General features: G+C 43.5%; 1 protein-coding gene across 1 annotated transcript; it reads left to right on the top strand.

Moving 5' to 3' along the window:
- Positions 1-11,092: 11,092 nt before the first annotated feature.
- On the top strand, positions 11,093-14,694 carry DMRTA2 (DMRT like family A2). The gene is made up of 2 exons (XM_085885533.1): positions 11,093-12,269; positions 12,776-14,694. The coding sequence occupies exons 1-2, from the start codon at positions 11,843-11,845 to the stop codon at positions 13,777-13,779; spliced, it is 1,431 nt and encodes a 476-aa protein (XP_085741659.1). The 5' UTR covers positions 11,093-11,842; the 3' UTR covers positions 13,780-14,694.
- Positions 14,695-23,091: the final 8,397 nt, after the last annotated feature.

Here is a 23,091-nt window from a genome sequence, read left to right as displayed (position 1 = left end):
AGTTCCTTGACTTTGCAAGAAGTCATGGACTTAGGGTGGCTGGTTCATGGTTTCAGCGCCCGCAAGCTCATCGCTGGACTTGGTATTCCAACGCTGGCGGTGTGGCAAAGGAGATTGACCATGTCCTCATTGACGGTCGTTGGAGGATGATCCAGAACTGCAGGGTCTACCGGAGTGCTCAGTTCCTCAATACTGACCACAGGCTTGTTGTAGCAACTCTAAAGCTGCACCTTAAATCCTGGAGAATGGTACCATCCCAGCCGAGGCTGGATGTTGGCAAGCTCAGGGATGAGAGAGTCGCTGAGGAGTTTGCGAACAGGCTGAGTGGACACTTGGGGGGTCTGGGTGCTTTGGGGGGTCCTGAAGAGTTGTGGAGCGCCTTCAAGACCACCGTCTTTGATGTTGCCGGTGGATGTCTTGGAGCTCACCGCAGGGCAAAGAAGAATTTTGTCTCTCAAGGGACACTGGATACCATTGACCAGAGTCGCAGGGCCAGGCTGAATGGCAGAGCTGAGCTGTTCAGGGAGCTGAGGCGTAAAACTGTACGTGCACTGAGGGTGGACAAGGAGGCCTATGTGCGAGGAATCTGTGAGGGGGTAGAGCATCACCTGTGGACAGGTGATTCTCGTCCCGCTTACAGGGGAATTCGCACATTACGTTCATCCAAGCCCATCCCTCGGAGCACTGCAGTTCGAGCAGAGAGTGGTAGGCTCTTGACAGAGGAGTCTGAAGTGAAGGCCCGCTGGGACGGTTACTTTGAGCGGTTGTACCAGGCTGATCCCCCAACTGTCGAGTTGGACGTCAAGGGTGTTACAATCCCTGTTGCTGACCCTCGAATCAACTGTGGTCCACCTATGCTTGTGGAAACACGGGCTGCGGTGAACCAGTTGAAACGGGGCAAAGCTCCAGGGATCTGTGGCATCCATGCCGAACTTCTCAAGGCTGGTGGAAATGCTGCACTCGTGTCGATGCATGCAGTTTTGTGCTCTGCCTGGAACACAGGCATCATCCCAACTGACTGGAAGAGGGGCCTTGTTGTCCCTCTCTGGAAAGGGAAGGGTGATCGCCAAGACTGCAACAACTACCGAGGGGTGACGCTGCTCTCAGTGCCGGGCAAGGTCTTTGCTCGGATAATACTTGATAGGGTTCGCCACCATCTGCTTGAGCACCAGCGTCCAGAGCAGTCAGGCTTTACACCAAAGAGGTCAACGATTGACCGTATCCTTGCACTTCCTGTCCTCACCGAACGCAGACGAGAGTTTCGGCAGGGGCTGCTTGCAGTCTATGTTGATCTCTGTAAAGCGTTCGATTCAGTGAATCGGGATGTCCTCTGGAGGATTCTTGGTCTTCGTGGGGTGCCACCAAAACTGATCGATCTGATGTCTGAACTCTACTCTGGTTCTGAGAGTGCTGTGAAGTGTGGTGGTACCACCTCTAACTTATTTCCAGTTGTTACTGGAGTTCGTCAGGGATGTGTACTTGCCCCCACACTTTTCAGCACTTGTATGGACTGGATTTTAGGGAGGATGTCGGAGAGATCAAGTTGCGGTGCATCGTTTGGGAATGTCAAGATCTCGGACCTTGACTTTGCAGATGATGCAGTCATCTTTGCGGAGACTTTAGACATCCTTTTGGGGGCCCTCGAAGTGCTGAATGAGGAGTCGGAGCCGCTGGGATTACGGGTTTCTTGGGTCAAAACTAAGATCCAGGCTTTCGGTGACATCTTGGATGCTGCTGTCCTGTCTGTGTCTGTTTGTGGTGAGGATGTTGAGGTCGTGGAGAGATTCACTTACCTTGGCAGTGATATTCATGTCTCTGCTGGCTGCGGGTCAGACGTCAATAGACGTCTGGGTCGGGCCTGGGGAGTCATGGATTCACTGGATCATGGGGTGTGGCGCTGCCGGTACCTGTGCGGGAGGACGAAAGTCCGAGTCTTCAGATCCTTGGTACTTCCAGTCTTGCTCTATGGGTGCGAGACTTGGACTCTGACCAAGGATCTGAGACGGAGACTTAATTCCTTTGGTACCAGGTGTCTTCGGAGAATCCTTGGCTATCGCTGGTCGGATTTTGTGTCCAACGAGCGGTTGCTGAGAGAGACTCGGATGAGATTTGTTACCTGCATAGTCCGTGAGCGTCAGTTGCGGCTGTATGGACATGTGGCTCGTTTTCCTGATGCTGATCCTGCTCACCAGATTCTCTCAGCGAGGGAGTCTCATGAGTGGAGGAGGCCAGTGGGCCGACCACGTGCCTCATGGTTGCAGCAGGTTGACCATCATCTCAAGGAGATGGGGATGGGCCTGGCATCTGCCTGGGGGATGGCCAGACGGAGGCCCCTGGAGTACCGGCGGAAAGTGGACGCAGCGACGCGCTGTTCTGGCACATGCTCCCATACCTGACCTGACCACCTGGGGATATTTGATTATGTGAGAGCTGATTGGTTGTTCCTTTGAATTGTAGGTCCTGACATGTGTGTGTGTATATATATGTATATATATATATATATATATATATATATATATATATATATATATATATATTTATATATATTTATATATATATTGTTGTGGTTACCAGATTCGCAAACCACCATTCAGGTCCCTTAGGTGAGGTATCTCGGTAAGTACATGTGTAGTTAGGCCCGAACCCGTTGTCTAGTGGGAATACATGTCATTTATACGTGCTGCGACTCTTCAGGATAGCCGTTTTTCTTTTACTATCTTTATTTTGGACCAACCGCCATGATTACCATCACAACCACAACATCAACCACCAACCACAACACCGCTTCACCACAACCGCCACGACCTTCACGTCACACCACGCAACCGTAGCATCGCCACCGTTCTTGCCCCGCTGTGGGTACCGGTGTTGGACTCGTGCAGGGCGCACGTTGAACAGCGTGTACAAAATCACGGATTTTGTGCTTCAAAAACGGATCAAAAACGACACACGCCCACTTTTTGCCGTCCAATCGGTGAGCGAGGGGCGATTTGGCCCCGCCTCCAGAACGATCGATATATGCAAATTTGTGGATCAAAAAGCCTTCACGCCCACTTTTTCTCGGGCCAATGGGGAGCGAGGTGAAAGGTCAAAGGGAGGGGGTCAAAGGCGAAGTTACGGGGGGGATAAAAGGACGGTGTTCGTCAGTCAGAAGGGAGTCGCAAACGAGAACGAGAACGAGAACGAGAACGAGAACGAGAACGAGAACGAGAAGGAGTCGAGAACGAGAAGGAGTCGGAACGGAGGGGACGAGTGTGGAAGACTGGAGCCCGAAGCCTGCAGTGGCTGGAGAAGCTGAAGAGAGTCGGACGAGGGGGTGCTCGCGTCGGTGCCAGGAGCTGCACGCCCGAGGGAGGCCGGCAGCGCGACCTGGCCGAGGTGGAGACGCACACCAGGGATAATAAAGATCCTCTATACCCCGAGCATCAGCAACCCCCTCCTGTTTCCCCCCGCGCTGAGATAGTGCGACCAAGGGGGCCCCTTTTCCCACCCCCCTGCCTGACACTGTCCGCGAGGCCCGCGGAGAGAAGCGCCATCGCCGCTCCGCGTCTCATCACCAGACGGGTAGGCCCGACCCGGTCTCGGCCTCAGGCCCGCCTCATTCTTGAGGTATTTCTTTTCCTTGGTTTTGGGTATGTGTTGTCGGCGCCGTCTGTGAAGTAGAATTGTATAAGTGTTGCCGTGTGCTCGGTAGTCGGTATTAGCTCTGCACTGTGTTTTCACTTTTATGTTTGCTTTTTGTGTAAATGGAATTGTGTTTTCTTTTGTTTGTGTGCATTTGGTGGAATTGTATTTGTGTGCTTCCCGTGTGCCGCGAATAAATGTGCTTTATTGTTGAACTGTTCTCCCGCTTCGCTTCGTCTTTTCCTCCATTGAACCCTCATCTTGCTTCACGTAAAGGGTTGGTAGTGGGCTGAGTACGCCCGATAATTAATCGAACCGTCGAGGTCGACGATAACACCGCTCGGTTATTCTGATAGTACGGAACGGGTCGCTTAAGTGGCCCGTGTCCGAGGTCGACCTGCGGCGAGGTGCGATCGCCCGGTCTACCCTCCGCGTGGGTACTTAGGTAGGTCGGGTCGGCGAGCAAGCCTATCCCACGCGGGGGCTGATTGGCTCGATCGCGGTGAGACCGAAAGGTCCACCCGTGACTGGTTCCCGGCGTTAGTCCGAGAGGGTCACGACTGGATTGTCCGTCCGGTGGGCGACGTGCCGCGATTCGAGTTACGTGGCCGTTCGCACGCCGGCGGGCGCGAAGACCGCAACAATATATTTATATATATTTATATATATATATATATATATATATATATATATATATATATATATATATATATATATATATATATATATATATATATATATATGTGTGTATTGTAACGGTTGTGGAAATTCTCATTACACCTTAAAGGGCCCTCAGGTGAGATATATCGGTAAGTTCATGTGTAGTTAGCCAAAACCCGTTGTTTTGAGGGAATATGTGTGATTCATCCGGGATGCAACGCTTTGAGTTAGCCATTTTTTTTTCTCTATTGTTATTTTCGACCATTAAGTCACCATCAACAACGCCCCCGAACAACTCCAGCAAACCGCCACTACCTTCACCTCCACAACCCAACCCCACAAGCATCGCCTCACCCACCATTCTCTAACGATGCCCAACAACGGCCCAACCACCACGGCAAACCTCCCACCACCTTCCCCTTTCTCCTTCACAACCAGCAACCGCACCACCTGTGAACACTGAATGTCGGGCTGTCTTGGGCCAGTTCGGCGATTGGTGCCGAATACATCGAGCCGCGAGCGCGAATGGCGGCCTTTCCGAGGGAGAAAACGGATCGGGGGAGCTTCACGCCCCCTTTTCCTCCATACAATGGGCGAGCGTGGGGCGGCTTGTCCCCACCTCCAAGCGCGTGTATGTGAATTCCGTTTGGGCAGAAATGCGGATCAAAAGAGGCTCACGCTCCCTTTTTGCCCGACCAATGGCTGACCAAGGGGTGGCGTGGCCCCGCCTCCAAATGCATTTTGATCCGGGAATTTGCATACACGCCCCTCCCTCGGTCTATAAAGGCGCGCACACGGGGTGGTTCTTGCTTCTTCTCTTCGCTCTGGAGCTGGTCTCGTCGTTCGTCTTGGCTCGTCTCGCCTGGTGGTCTGGTCTGGTCTTATGTCGGTGCCGAGGTCTTCTGTCGGTGTGGTCCCGAGACCCCGCTGGTGGGAAGGAGTGTCTGCCATTCCCCTCTCCTGACCCCGAGCATCAACGGTTCCCCCGCCCCCTTGTATCCACGCTGAGATAGCGCCAGAAACCCCGTCCTTGGTGTCGAGCGGCCAACACGTGCCGCGCGAAGCACGAGCTCACCGACCATGCCGGAGGAGCTGGTAGCTGAGGTCGCGGGATGAGGACTCGACGCGCGCAGGGAAGTCACTACTTTTCTTTTCTTTGCTTTTCGTGTATGTGTGTGTGGCGCCAGTCTTGTAAAGTAGAACTGTGTAAGTGTGCCCGTGTTAGTCATATTCGGTTGTTGTTCTTACTTTTGTTCTTTCTTTGACTGTATGAAAACTGTTGCTGACTGTGAATACGTGCTTGTCTGTGTGTGTGCAATAAAAGTGCTTGCTTGTCCAATTGTTCCCCCGTTTCGCTTCGTCTTTTCCTTGAATTGAATCTCCATCTTGCATCACGTAAGGGATTAATATTGGGTTTCAAGCACCCGTTAATTAATCGGAACCGTCAAGGCCGACGATAACTCCGCTTGGTTATCCCTGTAATACGGAACGAACCGCTTAAGCGGTTTGTGTCCAGAGTCGGCCTGTGGCGTGGTCCCATCCCTCGGCAGATTACCCGTGCGAGTACCATAGGTATATCGACTTTCGGCGATTTACCCTATCTCGCACGGGTGGACTGCGGACTGGGTGGTGGTGGGGTTAAACCCCCACTAGTGATTGGCTCCTGGCGGTAGTTCCCAGAGGGTCACGACTGAATTGTCCGTTCCGGTGGGCGAGGCGGCCGCCATTCGAGTCAAGCAGCCGATCGCACGCCGGACGTGCCAGAATACGCAACAATATATATCTGTGAGAAATAGCAGAAACTCCATACGATGAGTTGGGTGCCTCATTTACATAAAATATTATAAGTGGAAGAAGTAAAATGAGTTATGGATTTAGCTTCAGGACGATCTTTATTTGGACAAGCTGTTGGCCCAATAGGCCTTCTTCTCAGTCTCCAAGAACAGCAGGCATGCTAAAAAGATAATGTTACAATAACGATACCTAAATAATCCAAATATCTCCTCTCGAATAGGTCAGCCCGAATTGTGATTATTGAACAATTTGGTGAAAATTTATCGTAACATTGCTTTTCTATAAGTTATAGTGCTATCTTATTTCCTAAATAGTTTGAAATTGTCTGGAAAATTATTTTATGTCAACCCTCCGCAAAGTGGGAAAAAATTAAGTATATAAGTATTTGATTTGTAAAGGCATGTGATGTTTCCAAACTCCAAGAAGTTGAATTTGATTCTATTTACTTTCTTTTTTCAAATGGATTTGAATCTATACAACTGTAAGGAATTGTTTCTAACTTGGTATAAATTATGCAAAAAATGTTTCCAAGTAGTTTAATTTTTCAATTTGATCACATTTCTACCTTAAAAGGGTTTTTAAAGTCTTGATAATGCCAAACCTTTCGTCCTTCAATATATGATGTGATATGTTATCTTGATTTATCCACAAAGGCCTCAAAACTACCATTCCCATAATATCCCGAATGGAGCAGCTTCTTTTAAAAAAACAAAAAACACCCATCACATACTATTGTGCAAATATTCACAAACACCGAGATAAAACAAATTATTTCTCTTGGATATCTTTTCATTCTGAAAAATTGCAGTTCGGCAGAGAATAATCCGAAGCTGATAGCGGCGCAACCCTTTTACAATGGTCCCAAGATGGCAGTTGCTGTGTCCACAAAGTGAAAGAGAAAATACCTGCAACTTTGCTTTGGAGAGGGAGAGGAGGAGGGAGACAGAGGGGAGGGGGAGGAAGTGGAGAGAGAGAGAGAGAGATATATATATATAAATATATACATATATATATATATATATATATATATATATATATATATATATATATATATATATATATATATAAAAGAGTATCTGGATGTAATGTGGAGTGGAAAGTGAGAAATGGTCGCTGATGGAGTGAAGTCAATCTCACTGTTCAGCCAAACCGTATAATAGGAGGACACTGATCGGGTAGCAGATCAAGAGGAAAAGTGTTGGAAAAATGGCGGAAAGATTTATTCACATAATTACAACCAAATTCAATTATTTAGTGCGGTGCGCTCTGACTCTGGAATTTATAGGCGAATGTTTTGGGGTAAACAGAACCCCCGCTTGCGGGCCGTTTGCAATTCCCGTTGAGACACTGTTTGTTCCTATACCGACGTTGATGCATAATTAACAGTAAACCAAAAAAAAAAACCTCACATTTTTATAAAAAAAAAGAAACACAAATATACAGTATGACAAACTGCTCAACAAAAGATCCTGTGCAGTCATGCTATAATAGTATAACAAAGCATGACACAGGAGAGAATGCGTGCAGTGTATTATACAGGAAAGCCAGAATGAAATTCGTGTAGAGCTCAACATACAGTATGGTGTCGAGAGCAACACAGAAACATACTGTACAGTATGGTTTGTCACAGTACAGTAGACATAAATCACAAGATGTAGAATCATACTACAAAGTTTAATTTGAACACACAATACAATACATAGAGTAGGGCAAAACCATACTGTACAGTACGATTTCTTGCATGATACAGTACAGAAGTAATTAATTGTATGATCATAACTGTAAAGTTTAACAGACAGTACAGTACAGTACAGTGTGTTTAAAATTCACATTTTTCAACACAGAAATCCTAACGTGTCGAATTATTGTACAGTAAGTGTAAGTTTAACAGATGCAGTAGAGAGGCTATACAATGTACAGTGCAGTGCAATCTATCCTTCAGTAAACTATTTCCACTGTGGGTGATTAAATGTACAGTACGGAAAAAAAATGTGCATTAAACTGTACAGAAACATATTGTAATCAACAGTACAATATTCGATATCGCCAAATCCAGTTGGATGGTTATACAATTAACAACGGGTATAGTATACAGTAGATTACTGTACTGTAGTTATACTGTAGTTATACCGTAGTTTAACTTCAAAATCGATGCCAATAGTCAGATGGTTAAAATGGACCCAAATGGTCTCGGCGAGTCTCGGTGAGATGGCATTATTTATTTATTTTTATTACTCTCCATTATTTCTTTATTTGTTGCGGTTTCCTCGAGCGAAACAATAGCCGATAAATGCTTTGTTTATCTCTGTTTCATTCACTGCACTCTTTGCTGATTGTAAATATAACGACAATAAGCCTGGGCGTGTATCGACCGTCGTGAACCACCTATAAGCCCTTCGGAGCGACTGTATTGTGTTTCCTCTCGTTTGTCTCAACGTGCATGCTTTTTTTGTGAAAACCTTGTTATTCTTATATGAATAATACATTGAAATATCTGGAGGTATTTTAAACCTGCGCTTTGTATTCTGGCAATGTACACAGTGATTCATTATAAATCCACGCAAACCCACTTTTTCTATTTGCTTTTAATTACCCCTTGATATATCGAATGACACTTTTGACCAAGAAAGCAAATACCCTTGTGCATGGTATTTTATTATCATGCGGGGGAGTGCAGCGTTTGCCGTATACTTGGAGGAAACGCGTCGTACGTATGTGGAGAAAGCACGCGTTCGTACGTATGGTATATGTATGTGTACAAGTCTTGCTCTGTACTCATTGGGAGTGGGAGGGACGAGGATCCGCAGAGGTGACTCGCTTGTAAAGCAAATCTATGGCGCTTTATCCGTTCATAGAGTAGAGGAGCTTGCTGCGTTTAAGCTCTCCTCGACATGGCGCCGACAAGGCGCTTGTTTTCCAGGTCAGTGCGTTCGGTTTCTCTTGCGCACAAAAGCGTCAGAAGAAAGCTCAATGGAGGCGCTCTTAGTTTAACGCGCGCCATATGGGGCCTGCCAGTCCCCAATGCGTGGCTACATAAAATAGATTTGATAAGCAATCGATTCAATATGGCTTGCGCATGTGTGTACGACCGCAACTGTAAGCGCAATGCACGGAGCTCATGCCGAGACGTTTCGACTGCAGAACACGCGCTCACGATGGGAATCTCTCGAGCGCGAACCGGCACGTTGGGGGATACTTCATTGACTCCAGTTATGTTTGGATGAAATCCATTTATTAGGTACGGCACCTGTTGCGGTGTTTTGGGGCCACTTCAAATATTGTGTTGGATTTCTATGAGAAGGTAAACGCGCAGACGCTTGGGTCGAACCTTGCAACCACCGGGCTGCGCATACACCGTCGATTTTCGCCAATTCTTCCGTCCATTTGGCAGCAATTCCAGTTCATGCTTAATCTCAACTCACTGTGTTCAATTAGCCATAAGTTACACAACTTTGGGGTTTAATGTACAACACTTGTACTCGCGATCGTGACGATCGTCCGAGACCTTGTAGAGTGCAGCGTGTAAAACGATTCTGTTTGGAATAAGCAAACTGCGTGTCTTCGTCCGTCATGGTTTGCGTCTATTATTTTAGTTTTTGATAATTTATTTATTCTTCCTGGCAATGTGTAAACCTATCATTTAAACTGTTTTGTAATTTGCACACCATTAAGGATTACTCACAATCTCTTATTACACCTACAATTATAAATGTGTGCATATGTAATATGTGTGTGTGTATGTATATATATATATATATATATATATATATATATATATATATATATATATATATATATATATATATATATATATATATATATATATATATATATATACAGATACATACATATATATATATATCTTCTTCTTCTTCTTTCGGCTGCTCCCGTTCGGGGTCGCCACAGCGGATCATCCATATGATCCGCATAGTGATTTGGCACATGTTTTACGCCGGATGCCCTTCCTGACGCAACCCTGGTCGCCTCTTACAACACAGGGATAATATATATATATATATATATATATATATATATATATATATATATATATAATGGCTGATGATACGATTACAAGAACAAGATTAGAAGTGATTGTTCATTAAAAAAAATAGTTTTTTTTGTTATAGGAGATACAAATATATATATATATATATATATATATATATATATATATATATATATATATATATATATATATATATATATATATATATATATATATATATATACAGACGTAAATGTTAAGATTGTTGAAGTAACGTTGGAGGAAAAGAATGGAATTCTGTTGATGGATTTATATTATATCAGTATAATTTTATATTAGGCGACCGACATGCACGTGAAGACCGCACATCATACATGGGCATTTAAGAAGTTGTTTGAAGCAGGTAGTCAGTGTTCATGGTCCACAAAAAAACAGCATTTTTGTTTATTTTTCAAAATGGAAGTATACATTAACAGTAAGACATATTGTCCAATATACAGTATGTATGTAAATATATATATATATATATATATATATATATATATATATATATATATATATATATATATATATATACATAGAGAGAGAGAAACTTTTTGGCCCCAGATATATATGTATATATACACACTTATATACAGTATACGTATATATATATATATATATATATATATATATATATATATATATATATATATATATATATATTTAATATACATGTAATATATATTTAATACATATTTGTATATATATATATATATATGCAATATATTTGTAAATATAAATATATATATATATATATATATATATATATATTTATATTTACAAATATATTGCATATATATATATATATACATATATGTATATATATATATATGTATATATATATATATATATATATATATATATATATATATATATATATATATATATATATATATATATATATATGTAACGTTTGCATTAGCGTTCATGGCATGTGCGTCGGCAGACATGGAGCCAATAAAATAAACGATATTTACAGGCAAGATCGATTGGAGCTTCATAAACTTTATGAGGGCTGAATGTCACGAAGTGCGAGACGGTCGGTGCGGCAGAGTGTGCGACATGCACAGTGTGTAGGTGTGGTCCGGGTCGTGGTGCAAGGTGAATGTGAAATGAATGAGATTTTTTGATTTATTTAAAGTGAGGGGTACACGACAGCAATGCTAACTGTAAGTCCGAATCGACAATTCCTTCATCGTGCACAATCATCAATGACGTGAACGCGTCACGTACGGAGCGTCGTGCACTCGTTAAGCGTTTTGTGCGTTTATTTACGGTCACGCATTAACGAGGCGCCGCAACAGTTTATACTCGCTCCCCAGGACGCCGAGTAATTCTTTCCACACTGACACTAATATAACGTTGAATAGATTGTTTACGATATAAGGGGCGGAACAATATTTAGCAGACTGTAGCCAATCAGAGGCTCCATCCCTCCGAGCCGTGTGTACACAGGACGACCAATGAGAGGCCGAGCACTTTGGAAACAGATTGAAACTGACGATTGTAAACTTGAACGCCATGAAAAACGATACGTCCAACAATCCGCGGCGCATTGTTGCCGGGATCGTTTCAAAAAAGCAGTTCATCATCGATTACTCGAGTATCGAGACGTTTTGAAGGAGAGGAACTCAAAAATACCTTTTCGCCTCCTTCTCCCCCCCCCCCCCTGCACGCCGCCGCCGGTCGAGCTACCTTTCCCACTGAACGAGTGGCCCATTTTGCCATCGAGGCCCGATGGAGGACAGGCCCGCGCTGTCCGTGACCACAAGCATGCACGCTGCGGCCACGGCAGCCACCACCATTCCCGTTTCCTTACTGCGAGCGCCTTCGGGATTCCTGTTGCGAGCGTCGGACAAATACCAACGCACGCCAAAGTGCGCTCGCTGCCGCAACCACGGCGTCGTGTCTGCCCTCAAGGGCCATAAACGCTACTGCCGCTGGCGGGACTGTCTGTGCGCCAAGTGCACCCTCATCGCCGAGCGACAGCGGGTCATGGCCGCGCAGGTCGCTTTGCGCAGGCAGCAAGCGCAGGAGGAAAACGAGGTCCGTGAACTTCAGATGTTCTACGGACCGAGCGAGGGGCTCGCAATCGCGGCGGCGAACGGAATCATTCCGCCACGACCCGCGTACGAGGTGTTCACCGCCGAGAGCCAGGAACCCGGTAAGAAGGTTCGAGGTTATCAGCGAAAGCTCGTCCGGTGATCAGAGGACTCAGTCGAGGAACGGATCTTGTTAAACGACCGAGCAACTTCGGACAAATCAATCTGCAGTATTTGCACCACCTGGGAAACATCAAATATTCCCCTCCCCCAGCAAAAGTCTGAAAACGAATTGCTTTAAATCACTCAATTTATTTGTCGACAAAAGTTAATTGTGCTTATTCATTCATTCATTCAAGAGCTTCAGGTAATTAATTTGAATGCAGAAAACTTTCAAAAAACTTTTCAAGTTGATTTATTTCTTTTGTGCAACTCTTTAATGATCCTTTGGTATTGTTAAGCTTCGATTATATATATATATATATATATATATATATATATATATATATATATATATATATATATATATATATATATATATATATATGCATCTTAAGTATCACTTACAGGAAATGATGGAGTTCCGCTGTAATAACGATCACACCGCTTTTATTCCTGCGAACCTCAGAGCCCAAGAGACATAAACCGGAGGCGGGGAACATGTGTCCTGCCACCAATGCCTCTCCGCATCCTGAAACCTCGGCTACGGACACAGATTCTGTGGCAGCCTCATCCCCAGAACTTCCCATTCAAGGCATCTCGTCCCCCGAGCTGCCACTCGTGTCTTCGGCTGCTTCGCCACTCCAGAGGGCAATCCAGGGTTGTGATCAATCTCCTGCCCTAGTCCTCCCTGGTTCTTCACCGATGGATGGGCGAGTCTCAGCCGGGAATTTGAGCGAATCGCACCCCGCATCGGATGCTGGGAGTGCCGATCGAGATTCGTTTTCCGGATCTCCGAGGTCGCGTGACGATGTGGACGTTCCGATTCCGGCCGAGTCGGTGGGCGACGTCCGACTGGGTTCCCGAGGGTTGCCCCGAATGGCGGGCACCTCGAGAACCCCGACAGAGCTCTTGCGCAGGGTCTTCCCCACACACCAGCGGTCTGTGCTCGACGGAGTCCTGCACAATTGTGGGGGAGATGTACTGAAGGCTATAGAGCAGGTGCTCAACCACCGTGACCAGACCAAGAGCGGACAGCAGATTCAGCAGTCGCAGCAATTACCACAGCATCAAACACAAGCACAGGTTTTACCACAACAATTGCAACAGCAGCAGCAATGCACAGCGGCGAGTCTGCTGCATCCTTCGATATTGACCTCGGGAAAGACACTTGCAGGAGTCAAGTCTGCCTTCTCACCGTTGCCTTCCCGTTTCAGCCCTGGTGACGTGAGTACGTACCAGCTTCCACCACAGCTCCAGGGGCTGAATCCATTGCACCTTGCGTACGCAGCCCACAGCAGAGCTGGACTAGCGGCTTTCATGAGTCCTTACTCCACGAGTGCTTTCCTGCCCACAATGAGCCTACGTTCTCCACTCGAGTATCCATTTCTGTCACAGGTTCAGCACAAAGACCAGAGCTACCCAAACAGTCTTTATGCCACGCTTGCCAACAATCCTCCGCCAAAGCCATGATATTTTGACTATATATATATATATATATGTATATATATATATATATATATATATATATATATATATATATATATATATATATATATATATATATATATATATAATTTTATGTACCATACTCTTCACAGAACGTCGATGCTTCCGAAGCAGTTGCTAGGCAAGGGTTACACTGTGTGGCTTGCCATTGTGTTCCCAGCGTTTTGTCCATGCTCTATCTTTTGAAATGCTGAGTGTCAAGCAAGGAAGCAGCACGTTCTATTTTTAAAGACTTTGGTATGACTTGGCCGGGGCTTGAGCCACCAACCAACCAGACTCAGAGTGGACACTTACGCCACCGAGTACGTGTGTGTATATGTATGTGTAACATATACATACATACAGACACGTAGACTGTCTTTTGAGACCGACTGATACAGGGGATTGGAATATTATGGACAGATGTGGATTAAAATTTACATTTTTATTAAAACACCCAAGTACTTTTACATTTTCGCCATAATGTAAAAATGCTCAAATAGTATCTTCCTCCTGCTTGAATCGTTATATGATATCATTCATTATACATCATCTTCCAGCCACGCAATCACATTCTTTACTTACCAACTGAAAGGGTTTAGAAATTGTTTTTTCATTGTACATGAAACGAATATTGGAGCTTTTATTTTAAAGTCTGTCATTTAAAAAAGTTATTTCATCCAAAAGTGTAAATTTACAAACACCTTCACACCTGAATGCTTTAACTTAGATATCAAAAGCGTTACTTTCATCATGCTCTTTAAAAAAAAAAAAAAAAGTTTTCACCTTTGGCGTAACTTGTGACGTGTGCGCATCGTCAGAGCCTGAGAGCATATCCTAAATGTTTTTCGACAAAAACGCAAAGCACGTCGATTCTTCTGCCCAAGCATTTTTTCTTTTTTTTTTTACAAACACGTCATGATTGTGAATATAGCTTTCTATCAATTTGAGAGGGAAACAAAGTGTTCTCAAAAGCGTGTATACTTTCCATTAATGTAGGTATCACGCACAATCAAACGTCTTTATGACCAGCCGTCAGAGGACATAATTTTGTAAAAATTCTCCTAACATATGACAGGATTGCCACGAGGTACGGCAAGTGAAAACATCTGATTCCTTGTACGCCACCATTGTCATCATCGTCAAAAGAGCAGGGATTCTCGTTCCGATCCTCGGACAGCAGCTTATGGACCAATAGAATATCAAATGTGTAAAACATTGCTTCCTTTTGTTTATTTGCGAGTTTGTATAACAAGTTGTCATGCATCCCTGCGACATTTCAAACCCAAAAGCTGATTTTGAAGTGTTTAGCTTATCCTTCGTGTTTAAGGGTGTTCATGCGATGTATTGCCTGGTGTGCGTGCAACGGAATCTTCTAACGAATAAACGTTACACAGTGAGATCTATAAGCCATTTTGGCGACTACGTGGGTTACGGAATCACGTTTGTAGATATCGATGTTTCAACATCGGATGTACGCACTCTATATAGTTTGTAGGTTAATGATGGATCATGATATATAGTGCGGCCATTATCATATAAGTATAGACCCAACTGCACAAAGCTCGTCCGTTCTATATATTTGATGTTGAAAGGTTTGATATAATTGTTGCCTAGAAATTATAAAGGTCTTGTGTTTGTTTAGGGTGTTATAATTTATTGAATCAATGTTAATAAAAGGTTTAAATGTTTGAGTAAAACTATCATGATATATCCTCCATGGACACACGTGTCCCTTTTTTTCTTTTTCTTTCTTTTTGCTGTGAAAGTGACTGTCAACTTTTTGGCCTCGTGGAACTGCATGCAACCTGCAAGAGGATGTGCAGAATTATGGTGATTATAGACACTTGTTAACCATAAAAAATATGGATTCCAGAGATTTTCATCAAAAATCAATTGTAAAATTTGAATAAAAATGACGTCAATTCAAGCAAGTACACTCAGCTCGGTGTAAGAAAATGCTTCCGAGATCTCACATCACGTCTTCACTATCGACAACTGTGTGTTTTAATTACGCAGGTCAAACTAATTGCAAGTCATGTAGTAATATTTTGAAGGCCTTCATTGTTCGAGGTTGAGTGAGTGGTCTTCTGGCAACTGAGGAAGTCTTATCAAAGCCTGGTCGAGGGCAGACTCGAATCCATATAGTACTTACTCTGATTGACATTACATATTGGAGATTTGGCGTCTTGCAGATAAGCGCTAAAAATACCGAAATTTAATCAGAATCCACTCAACGCGAAGCTTACGTGGCTCCGACCCTGTAATGCCACTTTAATTGAGTATGACGGAGGTTTTAAGTGGGAACAGCGGGAGTAATGCCTGCTTTAATCTGGCCAAAAATTTGAGGGAATGTTTTGACATGTTCCAACACCTGAATAAACCGCATCGTGAGTCGCCTGTTAATCGGGAAAATCGTGAAAATGTAATATAGCAATAATAATAATAAACTCCCATTGTCTTCCAAACAATGGCTCCTTTACTCTTTTCACTGATTATTTATTTTACTCTCAAATTTATTTATCTAAAGGAGAAAGGAGCTTGCTCTTCCTATCAAGTTCCCTCTTATTTTATCGTGACATATCATTTACTTATTCTCCTAATTTTACTTTATAAATGCGTTGTTTTCCATACAACCACGCATACCCATTCAATGGAACATCAAACTCTTGCAATGATCTGGCTTACACACCCTGTTGCTGCACAAGTTGATATTTGATAACATAAGCGAATATTGAGACCCACAGCTGCTGAAGACAATTAGATTGTTGAACTTTGTGCCCCGGGGGTTGGAGTTATGAAGGAGGATTGAGAGGAGGGGGGGGGCAAGGAGGAGGGTGAGTGATATAGATGAGACATGAACATGACATTTCGATAACATTTCATGAACATTCCGTTGCTCATTGTCCATTACCTGGGCCATTCAAAAGTTCTATGAACGAGACACAATACTCACAATAGTCTAAGACGGGCCAAAAAAAGGCTTGTATACAAATAATGAATACATTGAGATATCTTATGAATTATACACACTTTTATGTTAAAAAATAAGAAGACAGATTATTTTGGACTGTATTGAGTGTCTTGTTCGGAGAACATTTTGAACACACTCAGCACACGTAATATGGTATAATATGATAATAATAATAATAACTAGCATAACCCGCGCTCTGCACGACATGTTGGGGTGGGTGTGTTTGAGAAAAGAACTGATACAGAGTATCAGTGGTAATTTTACTTTAATGCAGTAAGTGGAATACGATTTCACTGTTTCAGAACCATTTTATTTACTTTTTTTTGTACCATACACCTCATATGGTCTTTGAGATAATGTAAGCCGAATATCACGTTACTCGAGCGCAGAACAAAGTCGAAGATAGTGCGACACGAAGCCACAAATTCGGAAATAATTTACAAGATAATAATAATAAAAACTCAGTATTTTGCTTTAAATCTTTTGTGTTGGCGAAGAATACTCTTATGGAAGATTTCTGTCCTTTTTTTTTTAAGTCCTGGTTTCCGTACAAGTGGTGAACACGTTGTGCCAATGTGTGACCTTGAGCTCACCATCCTTCTGAGACCTGTCATAGCATCATTTGTAATCCTCTCCTTCCCTGCGACTCTGTGCCAGCTCGATTATGCGAAAGAAAGTTTTATTGTACATTTTATTTACATTTCAGATATCCCTAATTCATCATCAGCCTGCCTTCTGTCCACTGCATGACAAGGAACTTGCTCAACTCACATTGCGGGTATTGGTACACTTGCCAATCTTGCCAAGTGGGGGGTTGGTGAGAGTCTGCTGAAATTTGTAATTATTTTTCGTGGTCCTGGCGATAACTCGCAGACTCTTCATGAAGAACACCCGAGGATCTTTAACGTTCACCATTGACCAGTGCTGGCAGATGGATTCTCTCGATCATCGCCTTTCCGATGGATGGCACGCACATTTATATACCGCCATGGATGTGAAACACCAGGGAGATAGTTTATCGGAAGGTTGAGATTCAAACCAAGGGTCGACAGCTCAAAAGTGAGTGCGATGTTGCCAACCCACCCCTGATGTATAACGAAGTAGTAAATACATATTAACTTTAATCAGAATCGAAAACTCGCACGATAGTTAAACACTATGGACAATTTGTCAAGAAATATCTTCACAGTCCATAATTAAACATTTTAGTTTTTTTTTCAAAGATGTCAACATTACAAAAAATTCAATCAAAATCCACATGGTTTAGAAACAAATGTCCAAGGGTTGATCAGTAAGTCCTTTGCCAAACATAGAAGGATGCACAATATTAGGGTGTTTTGTAGAGTTTGTTGGAAAATTGTTGAAATGATTACAAAACTACTTAGAACAATTTTTTATTCATTTATTATCAGTTTCATTGCTATCAGTTGGTTATCAGGTCAAGACAAGTTCTTAGTAATCAACCCCTGTAAATGCACGATCCGTTTGATGACGGTTCATACAGGGTTATGTGTTAAAAACCGAATTACTTTTCATCTCTTCCAAATTAAACGATATGTGAAATCATTTTGTCTGGGTTTTCTAAAGGAATGTTGATTTTGTGAGGAAAGTCCTCTGCTGCTCTCCGTCACTCTACAGCCATTCGACTTTGTTTTTACTGTTACAACCTTGTATTTGAGCATAGAGTGCATTTATAGCAGGAGATTAATATTGTAATGGTGCACGTTTTCATTAAATAATGTCATATGACTGGAGTGTCCTAAGCGGAGAATGCAACAAAGGTATGCTCCAAGATGAAAACTTTCAATAAATAATGGACTAAAAAATTATTAACCTTAAATTCTAGCATTATCACTTATAACCCCTCTCCGTATTACATGCACTTCATAGTAGAAGTTATAAAATAATCGAGTCCAAACTATAGATCGGGCAGTGTTAAAAATCATGTGAGGTCTCCAAAGTTATGTCGTGCTTTGAAGGTCTCGCAGCACATGCACAGCAGCGATGATGAACATGTGAAATGAATGATTCTTGATCAAATACTATTAAATGATGGCTGATGGTTAAATGGAGAGAACAAGCACCTCGTTAGACATATTATCACAGAGTCAAATGGAAGGAGAGAATTACATGTAATGCTTGCTCTGATTAGCAAATAAATAAGAGCTCCTTTGCAAGGAACTTTAACGCAAGAGGAAGTCATTAGGCCCATCAAGCCTGCACGGCGGTTGCCAACCAATGGTTGATTGTCTGTGCTCTATCATTTAAAATGATGAGCATCAAACAAGGAAGCATCACTTACTTTTGAATGTCTTTTGTATGACTTGGCCAGGGTTCGAACCACTGACCTCCCGGACTCAGAGAGGACACTCTAACAGTCTAACCATTACTTCACCGAGTCTTACTCCTCCACAGCAGGTAGCAACAGGATTGTGGGCTGAAGACCATGCAATGGAGCTGTATAAACGCCACGTGTATGGAAGTCCGGACTTTGCGAGATGCCAGAAAGCTCCCACCTCTGCTGAATTCACTGCAACCACACCACATGCGGGAGCGTCTCCGCAGGTGGCCTATTCCAGCACAACTCGGGCTGCTGAGGGGATACAAACGTTAGGATCCGTGTCTCCAGGCCGAGGTTATGCGTTCAGCCTGAACAAGCCACGGTTTCTCCTCCAAGGCTAATTCCAGGCTTGCTTATCCATTCTCTTTTAGCCTGTTTGGAAAAGACTGGTTCACCTTGAAAGAAACCAGAGGCCACCCAGGATGGAGCATCAATACTTTACTGACTTGGACTTTTTAAGTTTTCTGCCACGCATACTCAGAGGGGTAGGGTTAGCTTATCGGCCAGGGTAGTACAAACAAATATCATCACCAAATCAAAAATTTCGTCAGTAGTGCCAAGAGGCAGGTTTTGGGGGTCGCAATGCGGAAAAAAATGGCAGAAGTATCTTACCTTTCATTCAGGTGTGTTGATGATATGTACTGTTAAAAAGAAAGCCATCCCCTTGTGCATTGCCATTTTCTACCTAAAACACTTTACGAACAATGGAAAATGCTTCCTTTTCAACTCGCTCAAATCTCGTGAAAGCACCATGATCTCGAAGATGACAGCAAATCGTCAATGAGAACGGCACCCGGTGGAGTGCAAACCTCTGTCAGCCTTAACAGTTTACGTTTTGTATCTCACTGATAGGCCGGATCTGGATCCGGACCTGAACCAAAATCGAATCGGCTTGTTTTTGCCACCTAACCAACTCATCTACAGTGTATCATTGTTTCTTGTCATAACTTGTCCACAACTTTTTGAAATATCCTGCTCACAAGACAGACAAACAGGGGTGAAAAAGGTGGCAGAGGTAACTTGAGCGAAGTCGACGGCACGCCATCGCAAATCCCCACGCTTTCCACCGAAAGCAAAGTTGAAAGAATGATGGCAAAAAAGTTCAACCAGGAATGACCCAATATCAAATTTTGAGTTAAGATAATCTTCTGTTTTAACCCCTCAAACTCTAAGTCACCACCCACTTGGGGGTCAAATTCCCAAAAATCTTTACATGATTCCATATACAAGGTTTCATTCAAAAAAAGGGTATAAAAACGTTCCCGTAACTGCATTTTTCTTTGGTACTTGACCTTTTGACCCCACCGTTAATGATACTGCTCTCGCACTAATTGCCGCATGGTGATCATAACTACCAAGTTTGGTGAATTTCTGCACAGCCATTTAGGAGGAGACAGCATGACGGACAGACAGACAGAGAGACCATTTCCCCCCCTCCCTCCCAAAAAGCATAGGGGTAACAAAGTGAAGAGGAGAGTAATTTCCCAGCGATGTAATTCCTGCATACAAGGTAGAATGAACGCAACACTCTACTGCAGTATCGGGTGGGCTCGCTGGTCCAGCTTGGGTCAGCTTGGACACCAACGCTGTGCTATAAACGGGCCTCGTGTTTCAGTTTAGTGAAGTATAAGGTTGATAGGGCACCACAAACAAAGTTGTGCCGTGTAAGATCCACCATGTGTATCTTGGGGCCACACATCATGCACTGCACTGGTCCTCTCTTCTCTCTGCAGGTCGATACTTTCCTTCTCCGTGTTTACAGGTTCAATCATCCCTGTCACAAGGGATCTCCCCCCACACTGATGATGCGAAACACCAGGATGCCAGTGCATAGCTGGGCCGAGTTGAGAACACGTGTTAGATGGTTCAGAGATGAGTGTGCATAGCTTTCGGCCATCCTGCTAGCCCAGTTATATCTCTTATATACCACGTTTCCTTTCAAATGGAGAGCATGGTTCTCACTTACACCTTCATGTTGTCTCCCACTGCTGTTGGTGATATGAAGTTACAAATGAAAAGGACAAGTCGTGGGTTTTACGACCTTTTCACCAGCTTGGTTTTTTTTTACGACCTTTTAACAATCTGATATATCTCCCTGAAGTTTGGCGTTGCTGTTGTTGGTTTGACACCTTCATTTGTCAGGTGGCACGGTTATATACACCTGTTCCTCTCACAACCATAATGTACTAAATTTGTGTGATAGTCATTTACTGTATGTGAAATGTTCGTGCGACGAGTAATCGATTTTAACTCGAGCGTTACTTCATCCCTCACCGAAGAGTTTCCAAAGTAACCAGTTGCGCTTGGTGGTTGGGAGGGGGCTGGTGGGTGCAATTTGCCCCTTGGCAGGAGCTTATAAAATATTGCTAAAACACGCTAATTCGATGTATGTACGTACGTATACATGTGGGTATGTCTGAAACTTAAATTCAGGAATCTAAAATGGCTTGACCGATCTCCTCCACCCATTGTTGCATACGTGCTCGGGTTACCCAGGGTCAAGTCAGGGGCAGAAAAATTAATCCCTCCTCCCCCAACTCCTCCCCCTCCACCCTCACAAGTGTGGAGACACAACTTGCAATTTTCTTCTCTGAACATGTGGTCTATTAAAAGTGCTTTAACCACTGACCCCTGCCGGAGGGAAGGGGTATTGACACCATATTTTAAACAAACAAACCAAATGCTTAATTTCTCAATGCCTCACCCTTTATCTCAAATCAGATATGTACAGGTAGTGGACAAAAAAAAAAAAAGGAAAACACCTGGGTAAATGAGTGACACAAAGTAATGCTTCCACACAGGTGTGGCCCATGTGTTCAGTAAATAACATCCCAGCATGCTTTGGGTCATGTAGAAAAATACTTCACAGGCCTAGTTGCCTATAATTATGTCTGGCAAAGCTACAAGAACACCCCCCACCCCAATACCCCCATCCACAGAGCACGGGTGGTCGCCCAGTGGTTTGATGAGCATGACACTGATGTTATCCATACGTCATGGCCTTCTCGGTGACCAGATCTGAATCCAATCGAGCATTTATGGGATATTCTGGAATGACGCCTGGGAGCGTTTTCCACCTTTATCATACAGGTGTGAGTTGATTGACTTTCTCGTGGAAGAATGGTGTCGCGTCGCATCGCTCCTGCAGAATTCCAGACGCTGATGGACTCTATGCCAGGACGCATACAGGCTGTACTGGCCGCACATGGTGGCGCGACTCCCTATGAATTGACTTTTCATTGGTGTTTCCATTTTTTGTCCACGACCTGTACATTAGTTTTAAACTGTGTCCTGTAGAATAAAGGTAACTCATTGATTTATCATTTGAAAAAGGAAATACCCAGTGTTCCTCAAGATAGAAACAAAAGGAAGAAACTAGAAGGGCACTCGGTAGAGCGCATAGCTCCGCCACGTAATGCCTGATCCATGAGAACATATCGGGCCCGGTACATGTTTGAAATATCATGTTATACAGTACTATCTCGTTTTGGCCCCATCTCTCAATGGTGAAGAATCACTTTTAAAATTAAATAATTCTCATATCCAGATCCGGATTCGCATCTTCACCAAAAATCGAAACAATTCGTCCTTGCAATACACCCAACCTGTCCACTAAGTTTCGTCTGGATCCGTCCACAACTTTTTGAGATACCGTGCTATATATCGTTTTTGGCCCGATCTCTCAATGGTGAAGACTCACTTTAAAAATTCTCGAAGACGGATCGGGATCCAAATCTTCACCAAATTCAAATCATTTTGTCTTTGTCACACACCAAACCTGTCCACATGTCCTTGTCACACACCAAAACTGTCCACAAAATTTCATCCGGATCCGTCCACAACTTTTTGAGATATCTTGTACACAGACAAACAAACAAACAAACAAACAAACAGACAGAAAGGAGGTGAAAACATAACCTCCTTCACCTTCGATATCGGAGGCAATAAAACAATGAAAGCTCTGCAGCGGAGAAAACAAAGG

This window comes from Eptatretus burgeri, chromosome 6 (genome assembly GCF_056783735.1).
Source record: "Eptatretus burgeri isolate ZD-2024b chromosome 6, Ebu_testis_v1, whole genome shotgun sequence".
Lineage (NCBI taxonomy): Eukaryota > Metazoa > Chordata > Myxini > Myxiniformes > Myxinidae > Eptatretus > Eptatretus burgeri.
Note: the sequence above shows the minus strand (reverse complement) of the source record. Positions and strands in the feature narration are given on the sequence as shown.

What these genes read in the sequence shown, in the direction of transcription:
- DMRTA2 (XM_085885533.1), top strand. Translation starts at nt 11,843, where the DNA reads ATGGAGGACAGGCCCGCGCTGTCCGTGACCACAAGCATGCACGCTGCG. An exon ending in CGCCGAGAGCCAGGAACCCG is followed by an intron (nt 12,270 to 12,775) that starts GTAAGAAGGTTC and finishes TGCGAACCTCAG; the next exon opens with AGCCCAAGAGACATAAACCG.